General features: G+C 45.8%; 1 protein-coding gene and 1 long non-coding RNA gene across 3 annotated transcripts; one reads left to right on the forward strand and one right to left on the reverse strand.

Moving 5' to 3' along the window:
• Positions 1–885: 885 nt before the first annotated feature.
• LOC115609151 lies at positions 886–4,846 on the reverse strand. The gene is made up of 3 exons (XR_003991763.1): positions 4,721–4,846; positions 2,183–2,326; positions 886–2,030 (listed from the first exon to the last, which is right to left on the reverse strand). It is a non-coding gene; the product is annotated as an uncharacterized LOC115609151 (long non-coding RNA).
• Positions 4,847–6,875: 2,029 nt separating this feature from the next.
• Positions 6,876–12,031, forward strand: METTL21A (methyltransferase like 21A). Of its 2 annotated transcripts, none has more exons than XM_030489002.2 (3): positions 6,876–7,537; positions 8,728–8,839; positions 9,883–12,031. In XM_030489002.2, exons 1-3 carry the CDS (start codon positions 7,391–7,393, stop codon positions 10,278–10,280), a joined length of 657 nt encoding a protein of 218 aa, XP_030344862.1. In that variant the 5' UTR covers positions 6,876–7,390; the 3' UTR covers positions 10,281–12,031. The 2 variants fall into 2 exon arrangements, with proteins under 2 accessions (XP_030344862.1, XP_030344863.1); XM_030489003.2 differs by having other exon boundaries at positions 11,355–12,031.

Genomic DNA, 12,031 nt, shown 5'->3' on the forward strand with positions numbered 1-12,031 from the left:
TGGCGTTGTAGGTTTGCTTTCTTTTTTTTTATCTTTTAACCTGAATCTTGCTTTTACGAAGATAAAAAGTAATTCTCTTGCATTCACAAAGAAAATGTGACCTACATGTAACCTACAAAGTAATAGCTCAAGGGTACTGACTGCCGAATGGATTCCAGCGTGTGTTAATGCTGGCGCAGATGGGAGTTTATAAATTTGACACTTAATGTCACTATTCCCTAAAGAAAGCAAGCTCATCATACAGGCCTGCATTCCTCCACCAAGTGATGGCTCGTGTTTAACTCTTACTAATGCATGGTGGGGAGAGAGTGTGTTTGCTTTAATTTTCACAGAAAGGAAAGCAACTATTCAAAATGTGGGAAACGAGTCATAATTTAAGCCCTCTGGGGAAGTTGCTGTAATTGTCAGGAGAACTCCACATAGCCTGTAAGGAAGGCCAGGCGGGATCCAGAAACAAAACCAAAGTCAGATTGTGATGACAGCTGAAGGGGGGAGCAATCTATATGTCTGAGATGCGGAGATGAAAAAGACCTATGATATATTCTGAAATACAAAGGACCAGATTCACTCCTGAGTCTAATAAGGTCAAAGGATCTATACCAGCGAGGAACGTACCCTGCCAGCTACTGACTGCAGCTTCTGGGCTATAAGCTTAAGTATATGTATAATTATTTGCAGGGTGCATAATAAATGAAGACCGTCAGGCTTGACAGGACTAATATTAGCTACCAGCTGTGTTTTGGCTTGTGGGCTTACAGGGGAAGATAATTCTGTCTCTTTACTTGGCCTGTTTGCCCTGTACATGTGAGCCGCTGTCTGCTTGCATTCAAAGGAACTCCACTTCTCAGACAAGTCTTTACATTTTCTGTGATGGTTACTTGGAGGTAGATTTGTGCATGTTTTTATTTAACTCCCTCTCTGAAAGCTTAGAGTTTACATTCATAACCACACAACCCTGTAGTCCCTTGCTTCATGATGGAAAACGAGGCCTCCCTTCATCTGTGAGCAGCAGTATCCGCGAGAGGAGATGTCTGAAACCATAGTTACCAGCTCCTAACTGAATAACAACTCTTGAAAAATTCCCAGATCCAGGGGTACGTTCTTGCCCATATCAACTGCAACAAGAAGCTGAGTCTCCTAACATGCCAGAAATGAAATTGCAGGATTTTCCACAAACCACCCAGCTTCACCATCAGTCCCAGAAATGGAGAGTGACTCCTTGCAAATGTTCAGTTGTGCTTCACTAGGCCAAGAATCTTAAATCATGTAAATAATGCTGTTATCTGCACCTTGACTTGGTACTGCACATGCCTTTCCAAGGCCATGTGCCTTCTTGCTCCTCTGCAAGGCCGTAACACCAGCTCTGGGATGTGTTGCGCTCAATTCCTCTCTTCTTAGAAAGTGTCCCAGCTGTGGGAGAAGGAGTGCTTTCTGATCTTACTCTCAAGCAGTCTATGGATAACTTGGAGAAGAGCCAGGACTTTGTCTTTTCCTGGAAATGTAGCTGCAGGAAGAATGAATCACCAGGTTGAACCTGTATAACCAACTGCAAACAAAAGCTCAGACTTCTGTGTCTCACTGTTTCAAATAATGGGGGGAAAAAATAGGCATCCTGTTTTGAAATCCACTACCAGCTGACAGGACAAAAATATTGCACGCCTGATCGTCTTTTGAAGCTGATAAGTAACATAAAGACTATGGCCATTTAAGGGAAAAAGCCTGAAGCAAAACAATAGTTAGGGAAATAGTAAATCCCAATGTTTTTTGGAAAAAGAGTAACCAGTGAGGTCGTTCAGAACACACAAGATGGATTTTTAGTAGCTCTAAATTTTCATGCTTTAAAATCCTCTGTACTACCCTTGGCTAGCAGTGAGTCATGCAAATCAGGGCCAGGAGCCTCTGTTTCATAGCATAAAGAGACTGCAGTGCTCGTGTCATTGATTAAATCCGTCCTTTGCCTCTGCAGCAATCTAAGATGTCATTACAGGCAATGCAGAGACTTCTTGGCTAGCACGCAAGCATCTGGATCACTGCAGGGATACCAACAGCAAAGACATATGGGAGTTAATGTTTCTTTACCTTAGCTTCTCTTTTCTGATCCAACTTTATTTTGTCTTAAGGCAAAATAAAACCAGCTTCACAGTTATCAAAGGCTAAGGTAGAGTTAATGGAAACTTAGTACCTGAGGAGAGAATTTGAGATGGGCTCAAGCCAAGAAAGTCAGAGGCCTGCAAAGATGTACTTTGTGTGCTCTTGGACAGAGGGCTGGCAGAACTACTGTTCTGATGTACCATGTAAGAAACTGCAGGTCATGGGTACAAATTTCCTGTGAGGAAGAGGAAAATGCTTTCCAGTATTTTAACACAAACATTAACATAGATGTGTGACTTCATTCAGAAACACCAAATTGCATGCATAAACCCTGCAGTAAGTTTGTTTAGGGTGAACTTCTAAAGATTTAATTCCAACCCTGGGCCATCAAAGCCTGCAAGGCGGTTCTGAAGAACCCTTTCTGTTAGCTTTGAAATTGCTTAGGCTTGTCTCTTCCTCCTTCTCCATTGTCTTTCTTTCTAAGGAGTGGAGAAGAGAAACACTGCCACTACCATTGCAAATAACACTAAAACCTCCATGTTTTTTCCTAAACTTGGATTCTTCTTGGTTTTAAAAAGGTAACCTCTGCACTGAGGCAGATGCTTTTGCATCTATATGAATGCTATAGCTGTTGTCTGCCTGTCTATATAATTGTTTTTAAACGTTTTTAATTTAGTAGTTGTTAACTAGTTTTAAATTATAACAGTGCATTGCTTGCACTGTAATTTCTTCTCCAATTATCTGACATGGTACCTGTAGAACACATCAGAAATTTGGCCACCTAACATTAAACCTCTAGATCCACACTCAGACCCCATCCGCACTCAGTGTTTTGCAGCATTTTTCCCCTCCCCAGTATCCCGCACACCAGCCACACGTGTTACCCTGGCCTGCAACCATCAACCATCTTCAAGGAGTAGAGAAGCTGCTGGCAGAGGAGGGCAATCAGAGCACCGTGCTGCCATTTCCACACCACTGCCCTGTGCTCACAGTAGCACTGCTGGAGCAGCCCTGCCCAATGTGCAATGATGCCTGCTCCTGCATCAGTCTCCCTGTGGTGGGTTCACAAGACCCAGCACATGGCATCTTATGGCTTAGAACTCCAGCATCTGGAGACAGGGATAAGGCTGCAGGTCTGTGAAGAGCCTACTCATTTTGCTTTTTGTTCCTTAATTAAAGCTTCAGAATAATGTCAGCTTTCAGACCTGCAAGGCCTTCGAGAGATCAGTCACGTAATTCCACTAAAAGCTAAGTGATCTTTCTGTAACAAGACATTTTAATAAATGTGGTGATTATGTATGACAGTTTATCAAGAGGCAAGGTTGAAGGCGTGAATGTAATGTTACTGACGGGAACTACTCCCTCTTCAGAGAGTCCAGAAACTTCCTGCATTTCAGCTCAAGCACTTATGAAATTATACATCTTTGTACTTTTGATCATTACCTCCACTGTTTAATGGAACTCTGTGTGTAAAGGAAATGACACGCTAGATCAGACCATACATTTGTTTCAATATTGAACATTTTTTGCAAGGATCTTGCTGAAGCAGCAAGTTATATAGTCTACTGATAACCTATCACTTTCTGCAGAAACTTCAGGTTTTATTTGTAATTCACCCCATTGTTTTTAAAGATGATCCAGATCACTTCAAGATGAGGCCGTCTTCATTCTGCAACTGCAAGCTGTCATCAGCCAAATTAATCTCTGGGTTATTCCCTTTGTATTTAACAGCGAGTGATTTACCGCCCCATCTATCTCAGTGGTGCGGACAATCTGGAAGCTACTGCTGAAGACAAAACTGTAAGAATTGTTTCATCATTCCACTGCTAGTGATTTGAATGGCCACTTATGGTGACAGTTAGGGAGAAAGACCGCTGGCTTTTATGGGGTTTCCACCAAGCTTTGTGTTAGCTCGTGTTGGTTTGGTTGATGAAAGCTTTTAGCAAAATAGATGTTTGTCCAAACCTTACTTCAAAGAGACATTTTTCGTATTTCACTGGAATGACAACCAGAAGTAGCTGCTATTTATTTACAGAGGGAAGGATTGAACGTGTACGACCAGAAGTTTCTACACCAATGCAGAACAGAACCATTTGGAATGAGGCGTTGCTGACAGAGGGTTATCAACAACACAAGTTGCTAGATGTAGTTTAAAAAAACATAAGAATCAGATTGTTTCTATTTATACCTGCCTTTGCCTTGGTAACCAGAGACTGCGTGAGGGATGCAGTATCTTCCCCACATCATGGATGGCTCCGAAATCCATGCGCAGCCATGCAATGCTACATGCAGTGTCTGCACAACTATCTCAAGATGTGTCACGTTCATTTCTAACAGAGGATTTTAAATATTAATCGGGAAAGAGAAGATTTCAGAAAGGAAGGTGTATTAGTACAGCTTCACAATAATCTATTCTCATTCCTGTCTCATCTACTTGATTCTTTGATCTTCTAAGTATTACAAGGACCATTGCTCTTAAACACTTTTTCTTAACTACCCCAAGCAGCTTACCTGCATCTGAAACAGCAGGATTTCCTTATAATTGGACACATTATGCCGGCTCTATCAAGTAGCTGAATGAGGTAAGAATGGACTTGAATTGGTGTTTCTTTACACTTTCCTTGCTTACCTTAAAATCAGCGGTTTCCTGCTTTACAAGTTTATCTGCAGCTTAGGTGTCCTTACAGCCTTCTGCGGTGTTTAAAAGATGAATCAGGCTATGTTCTTGCACCTTTACTGTTGAGCTAAGCTCTAGCTCTGCTGAGAGAAAAAGCATTTCAGTGCTGGTCAACTGTTTTAGCCATAATTCTTTGTTGTTATCCTCTTACTGTCAGGAAGGGTGGAAGAAATCAAATCTCTTTCTCTACCACAGTAATACCCGGATACTGTGTCTTCTTAGAAAATGGATATGGAAATGGGAAAAGCAGGTAAATATAGGCTTGGAATGAACATGGGGAATCAGGGCCCTTACTGAACTTCCAGTGGACCTGCTTCCTTTGTAAAAGATTCACTATCCAGTTATGATCTAGAAAGTAATTTCTGATCTCCTGTCTAAGGCTCATGGAAGTCAGGAAGGGGAAATACTTCCGGGAAGCAGGGCAGGATTGGTAGAGAACTTGCTGGGCTCCAAAGATATTCAGGGATATCTGAGTTAGAAGAACATATTCTTGGAATAAAAGCACTCGCTGCATTATCATCTTTGGGAACAAACGTATAAGTTTTCACATACAGCCTTTTTTCGCTCTAGTTGCTATTCAGCCAGACCCTTGGTTTTGTGAAACACTGTAGGGAAGACAACTGATGGGGGGAGTGAGTGGGGAAAGTGGGGGGCAGTTGGGAGCACTGGAGCCTCGCTATACTCCTCCACATCTCAGTTGGAGATCTCAGGCCTGGCATGTGGTACAGGAGGTGGAGGCGAAAGCTTTGTGCCATTTGGGAGTTTCCCTCCATTTGCCTGATGGTGTAGTTTAGGCACAGTGTAAGAGACTCAAAAACTCATCCATGCAGAGTTCTCATGTCAGGTGTAATCACTCCCATTGCTTTTCCCACACTGCCTATATAAATAATTAAAAAAATCATTGAGATAATATCACAAGCAGTTTCAAACTCTCCAAAGCGGGAGCAGTGGCAAGGGAGCAGCACTTTAGGACATAAACCCACAGTAAGCTGAATCATCGCACCCGCTCTGGCATGTTTATTTGGAGAAATCTGAGTTGCCATAAGACAAGTATGAACTGGTTTGGGGCAAGTGAAATTCTGGTTTCCATTCCCGTATAGTGGCAGAACCTAAAAACAAGCTTTAGTTCCTGCTACCCCTGTGCAGCCTGCAATGCTCCTCCACAAAGGCTTTCATGAATCTGGAGCCACTCTGTTGAAATCAACAGCTTTAGATGTAACCACATTCGCATTTGTGTGCCAGCCAGATTTGCTGCTCCCTGTGGGAAAGAGCGGGGAGGATTTCTGGAGCTGGTTACGCTCCCCAACATTGAGGGCTGGTCTTGCCTCATTGGCGGTGCCACTGGGAGCTGCCAAACCACACAGCCACTGAGACGGATGCAGGGAAGGCATGCTGCTCCCCTGCCCCGCTTCCCTATGTGTGGTCCTTCACAAATGAAGCCTGGTTTCAATCAGGGGCTGAGGATTATGGCTGGGAGTCCTGTGCCTTTCTGTGGGGTACCTGCAGGAACACCTCCAGGCAGCCAGAGCGCAAGTGCTGCCAGGACACTTCCCCGGCCCTCCCATGGCCTTTAGCAGCCTTTGGAGCAAGCTCAAGTAACTGGAGATGAAGACACACAAAGGAGAGGTGCACTGTGTTGTTTTGCCAAACAGGAGATTAAACAGAGCCAAAGGTGAAGAGAAGCCCATGCACAAACAACGCTGCAGGAGCATTACCGCCACACCACCAGCCAAGAACAACTGTAGCTTTACTGACTTGGTCAGAGCACAAGTAGCGTGGTGTTTCAGCAATGGTTACTCAGCTGTTGAGGGACCGCTTCCAGGCTGGCGATGAACACTTGCAGACACACCATGTCGTTCATGTTCATAACATTCACCATGCTGGCAATAGTGGATGAGGCCGGTCGGCTAGACCAATGCCTTCCCTGTGCACTAACTTCCAAACCCCCCCTGAAACAAAAGCCATGGGCTGGAACCACAGAAAGGCAGTGGGGTCAGCAGACAACATCCCACAGGATGTTTCTCACCTTGTACCTTTACGCGTGGCACGTAGCTCTGAAAATGCGAGATGCCCCCCAGCCCCAGCCTCCTGCAGGAAGCAGTGCCATGCTTTTTCCCTCTGGGATGCCGCAGCCCTTACCCAGCCAGCGGCTTCCTAGTGCCATATCCACTCTGCTAAGGCTATGCTGTCCCGCACCAGCCCCGGGCCATGCGTCCTGCCCACTCCTCGCTCCCTCTCCAGCTGCGGCTGAGAGCAGGAGCGCTCCGGGCACCTCCCAGCCCCGGCCTCGTCCCTCTTCACCCGCGATCTGATCGCCCCCCGCCCGCCGGCCGCGCCGCCGCTCCGCAGCCGGGAGGCGGCCTGGGGAGGCCGCGCCCGCCCCAGGCCGCGGCGCTGGGGGCCGGCTTGGGCGCTCCGCGGCGGCTGCGGGGCTGCCACGCGTGAGTAGCGGGCGGGCCGGGCTGCGAGGGGCCGGGCCCAGCGCGGAGCCGGGCCTTCCCCTGCTCTCGGCGGGCCCGGGCCCGGCAGCGGCCAGGGCGGGCCGAGGCGCAGCGTGGCCGCTGCCCGCCGGCCGCGGAGGCCGCGGTGAGCCGGGGCCGCCGGGCCCCGCCGCGCCGCGGGATGGCTTTGGTCCCCTACGAGGAGGGAGCGGGCTGGGGAGCGCGGCAGCTGCACAGCCCTTCGGCCACTTACCACTTCGTCAGCCGCACCATCCGCATCAAGCAGGACTGGCGGCGGCTCGGGGTGGCGGCCGTGGTCTGGGATGCGGTAGGTGTTCGCACCGAGCCAAGTGTTTCCGTAGCTGATGCCTTCCTGTTGCCTTGTCCTGGCTTTCAGAATCACCTTAGAAAACTAGTCAGTGTTGAATTGCTAAGAGAAGGCTTCCCCCCCCCCCTTTTTTTTTCTCTTCTTCCTCCTTTTTTTGTCCCCGAAAAAGTTGATCTTTCTAGCTTTTTTTCCCCCTCTTAAGAGATCCTGGAGGACTTTAAGGGAAACAGGCCACCCAAAACCCTGCACGCCCAGTGCCCAATACAGGAAATACTCTTGGTAACTCACAGAACTCTCACCCACCTCTCAACAGTGGCCCATGGTGTTCGCTTAATCCCCCTCAGAGCACAGCACTGCTGCTTGTAGTGTCAAGGGCTGCTGATTGATAGACTTTATCTTGGGGATAAGAGCCATCCAGAACGGAGGGGTTTGTGGTGGGCTCAGGGTTGCAGGGCAGTCCATGGTGGTACCGCTGTAGGAATTGCGGGCTCCCATCGGTCTGGTCTCTGTCCACGCACAGATTGCACTTTTACCTCTCGTTTTAAAGAACAAGCGTAATTCTAGCAAACTGCTGATATGAATTGGTGCATAGGGCTGTTGGTGTTTCCCAACGTTGGCTTTGACAGAACTTGCTATGGAGAGAGCTCCTTATCAAGTAAAATACAACACGTTAGATACAAACAGATAGAAGTTTACTTCTTTCTTTGTTTTGGTTGTTTTCTTACAAACAGATAGAGGTAATGATACTTTACTTTCCCTATGTCCTTTCTGATGTTGTGCCCATATTGTGCAGAAACCTTTTGAAATACAGTGCAAGATACTATGAAACCTTCTCCTGGACTTTTGCAATTCTGCATTCATTGACCAGTGCTTGACACCCCCCAGCTTTTCCTTTCCAAATACAACTCTTTCTGCTTCCTGTTACGTTTGGGGATTCATAAAGCAGTGTTACCACATCTGAGTTGTAGCCTCTGTGGCTCTTTTTTCCTTTTGCCTGCAAGAGTCTTCCATAAAACTCATAAAAAGACCACACATGCATACAGGAGGCAGAGCAGGGCTGAACAGTCTTGCTGCAGACCTCAAGTGCCTGACCCTTCCCATAACCTTCTGTCTCAGCGTAAATCAGAAATCCTGTATTCAGTGTGACTGAAATGAGCCCTGTGCTTAATTGCCCTTGTCTCTTGGCTTAGGCTGTTGTCCTGTGTGCTTATCTGGAGATGGGAGGCATTGATCTCAGGGATCGGTCTGTGATTGAGCTGGGAGCTGGAACTGGATTGCTGGGAATAGTGGCCACATTATTAGGTAAGGGCTTTTCTATTTGCTTGCTTAAAGCAATTTACAGCTGTACTAAAACTGACACTTTTACATCTACGTGCATGGGACAGAAGTTAGCACCAAAGCTACATATGTGAACTGTGATGTTTCCTGTCTGAGTCATCTTCCTTTCTTGTTAGGACTTCAGAGCCTGCTGCGTTATTTATTGCAGAGATGGTGCCACTGCAGTTTACTTTATGGTGGGACCCTGTTAGGGCTGACGCCTGTTACCATGCTACTCAGCTCAGCAGCATTCAGTTCCGCAGCCATTCTCCCCCAGGGAGCAAGTGCTGCGCTTGTCTTCCACTTGTCCTTGTAGGCAGCACAGATAAAGCTACAGACAGAAACCACTCTCTGCGCTTGTGTAAGCCTTGTTAGCCTATCTTGCAGACAGGAAAACCAAGGTCTGGATAAATAAAGTGATTTGCTTGTAATCTGCCTGTGGCTGAAGCAGGGACTGGGCACTAACTTGTGCTAACTGTTCCAGGCTAACTTTGTAATTCAAAGCTCTAGTGGCTGTGGAAGGTGCCTATTGAAATAAAAAAAGCAAGGTAGTTCAACAAAACATAGTCATGCCATGCAACTATCATATAGGTATAACTTTTGTTTGGCCTGTGAAAGAGGTTCTCTAGATGCCTCTCTCCTACTGAGCAAATAAAGAATTGGAGTAGGCTAATTGTAACGATCCCTGTAACTTACTTTGTTGTCACCTGTGGAAAGGCAGAAAGTAACTCCTGTACTTCATGCACTAAGAAAAAGCTCTAGAAAATACTTTTTGTTCCCTAAAACTTTATGTGGAGTACACCTTATATTCTTAAGTGACTGATGAAGGGTAGGATATATGTAGATAGTGGTCTTTTTGCTTGTTTTCTTCTTTTCTTTGCTTGGTTTTACTCAGGCAGCTCAAGGGAGTCGTTAATGTTTAACAGGAACTAAGCCGCCTGCTTGACTTAAGAGCATTGTAGTCCCAATGCTGTATCTATGGACATGGACTATCTTTGCCTGAGATGTATACTCCTGTACCACTTTAGGTGCTCATGTCACCATCACAGACAGGGCGGCAGCACTGGAGTTCCTGGAGTCAAATGTTCAGGCTAACTTACCTTCTGAGCTACGTCCGAGAGCTGTGGTGAAGGAGCTGACTTGGGGAAAAGACCTGGGAAACTTCCCCTCAGGAGCATTTGACTTCATCCTGGGTGCAGACATCGTTTATCTGGAGGAAACTTTTGCGGAGCTGCTGCAGACGCTGGAGCACCTGTGCTCAGAGCAAACTGTGATTCTTCTTTCCTGTCGCATCCGCTATGAACGGGATCACAGATTTTTGAGGATGCTGAGAGGACGTTTCTCTGTGTATGAGGTCCACTATGACTCCAATAAGGAGGTTCATATCTACAAAGCACAGAGGGGTAGTCGCAAGGACGACTTGTGACTCTCTGCTTTGTTAGTAAACCACTGATGCTGTTCTATCCTCCCCTTATTTCTACTCGATACACTTGTTCCTGAGCATGTAATTGCAATTGTGTTATTTCACTGGCTTCTTGTTCTGATGGTCTTGTCTGATCACTTGGTCTGACACAGCAAGGATTGTACTTCTGTTCTGCATATCTACCCTCTACTTCATTTCTCAGTAGAGTTGTATAGGGTCTTCCACTGACTTTTTATCAAATGTAATTTCTGAAACTGATGTAAATGGCAGAAATCTCCAGGCATCAAAAAAAGTCATCAAAAGATCTGTTGTTTAAAAATCAAACCACACTTACTTTCTGTGGGATACCTAAAAAGAGATTAGAGTGGGTTTTTTCCCCTTATGACTTCCTTAACTCCTGAAAAGTAAAAATGGATGAAATATATAAGCTAAGACACCAGCTCTAAATGCTCTAACAGTTCAGGCATTCTGCAACTTGAAGATTGTGGCAAAAGAAGCTACTTAAAGGAGAAAACCAACAAAGACAGCTGCTATAAAGTGGTTCTATTGCTGTTACTGCTGAATTGAAGAGGCATAGGGAAACAAAGAACGAGATCAGGGGGCTGTGTGTGTGTGTAAATATTGCAGAGTAAGCCAACTTAGAAATCAGTGGTGTTTTTACCTGACTTGCAAGCGTACCAAAGCAGTCATGGTTCTTGAGCTGTTCCTAACAAGAAAACTTGCTTTCACACAGATCAAGGCTCCTTGAGGCATATACACATGGGCATGTGCCAGCACAGAAAGTGAAACAAGGAGACTCAAACTGTTCTTTAAATATCAATTCAATCCTTGATTCTCAAAGTACTGTTAAATCATGTTCTGTCTTCCTTTGTTTGTGGCTTACTCTGTCTCCAAGAGCTGCTATTTAGGAGAATGGGATGCTGCTGTAAGTTTTTGTAGCTGGAGAGTACTTACTCTTGTATTACTTGGGACCTTGGAGCGGTGTCTAGATTTCGGCGTGCTTTCTGTGCACAGTGTTTTAAGTAAACAATTTCATACCTCGAGCTTGTAAAAACATCTCTGTGTTTATTCCGCAAGATCCTATGTGAGAAATGCTGCATCCTGGAATCCGGCTCGCACCAGCAGCAGCCTTCCTTCTTTTTCTAGCGGTGGAACAAGGAACCTGGTGAAAACAATGGGCTAACAGAAGATGGCTACGCTTCTAAAGTGCAGGAATTGCTATAGTACCTTTTTTTTTGGTGGATGTGGAACTTCTTTTTTCTTTAAACTTAACTTACAAAGCCCCAGGTTAAGTTCAGGCTTTAAGGATCTGCCTGTCTGTGTCAGTGGCAACAGCAAACACCAGCAGTTGCTTTGGGCCATGGACATTAGAAGCTCTTTATCACTTCTGCTTCCATCAAACTTCCAACTGGCAAAGATGCAGAGGGTCTGTGGTCCAGAAGCGATATGCAGACTGTATATGGAAATGACACGTTCATCATTACAGCTCACGAATAAAGCCCGAAGGTCTTGTGCTTTATCCCTGCTGTGTCTCTCATGTGTTTTCGGCTAAGTTGCTCGCTTGGCTCTGGACTTGGCCAGCAGAGCGTTGCTGCTCTAAAACACTTGCTTACAACAGTATCCTTAGAAACCACATGGTGTCACTAGAACAGTACTTAAGCGGCTGGCTGGGACTTTGCAGTCTGAAACTAGCATTGAAGTCCGTTTGAGGGAAGGAAGACAGCACCTTTAATTAAAACCAGAACACGATATGA

This window comes from Strigops habroptila, chromosome 5 (assembly GCF_004027225.2).
Source record: "Strigops habroptila isolate Jane chromosome 5, bStrHab1.2.pri, whole genome shotgun sequence".
Classification (NCBI taxonomy): Eukaryota; Metazoa; Chordata; class Aves; order Psittaciformes; family Psittacidae; genus Strigops; species Strigops habroptila.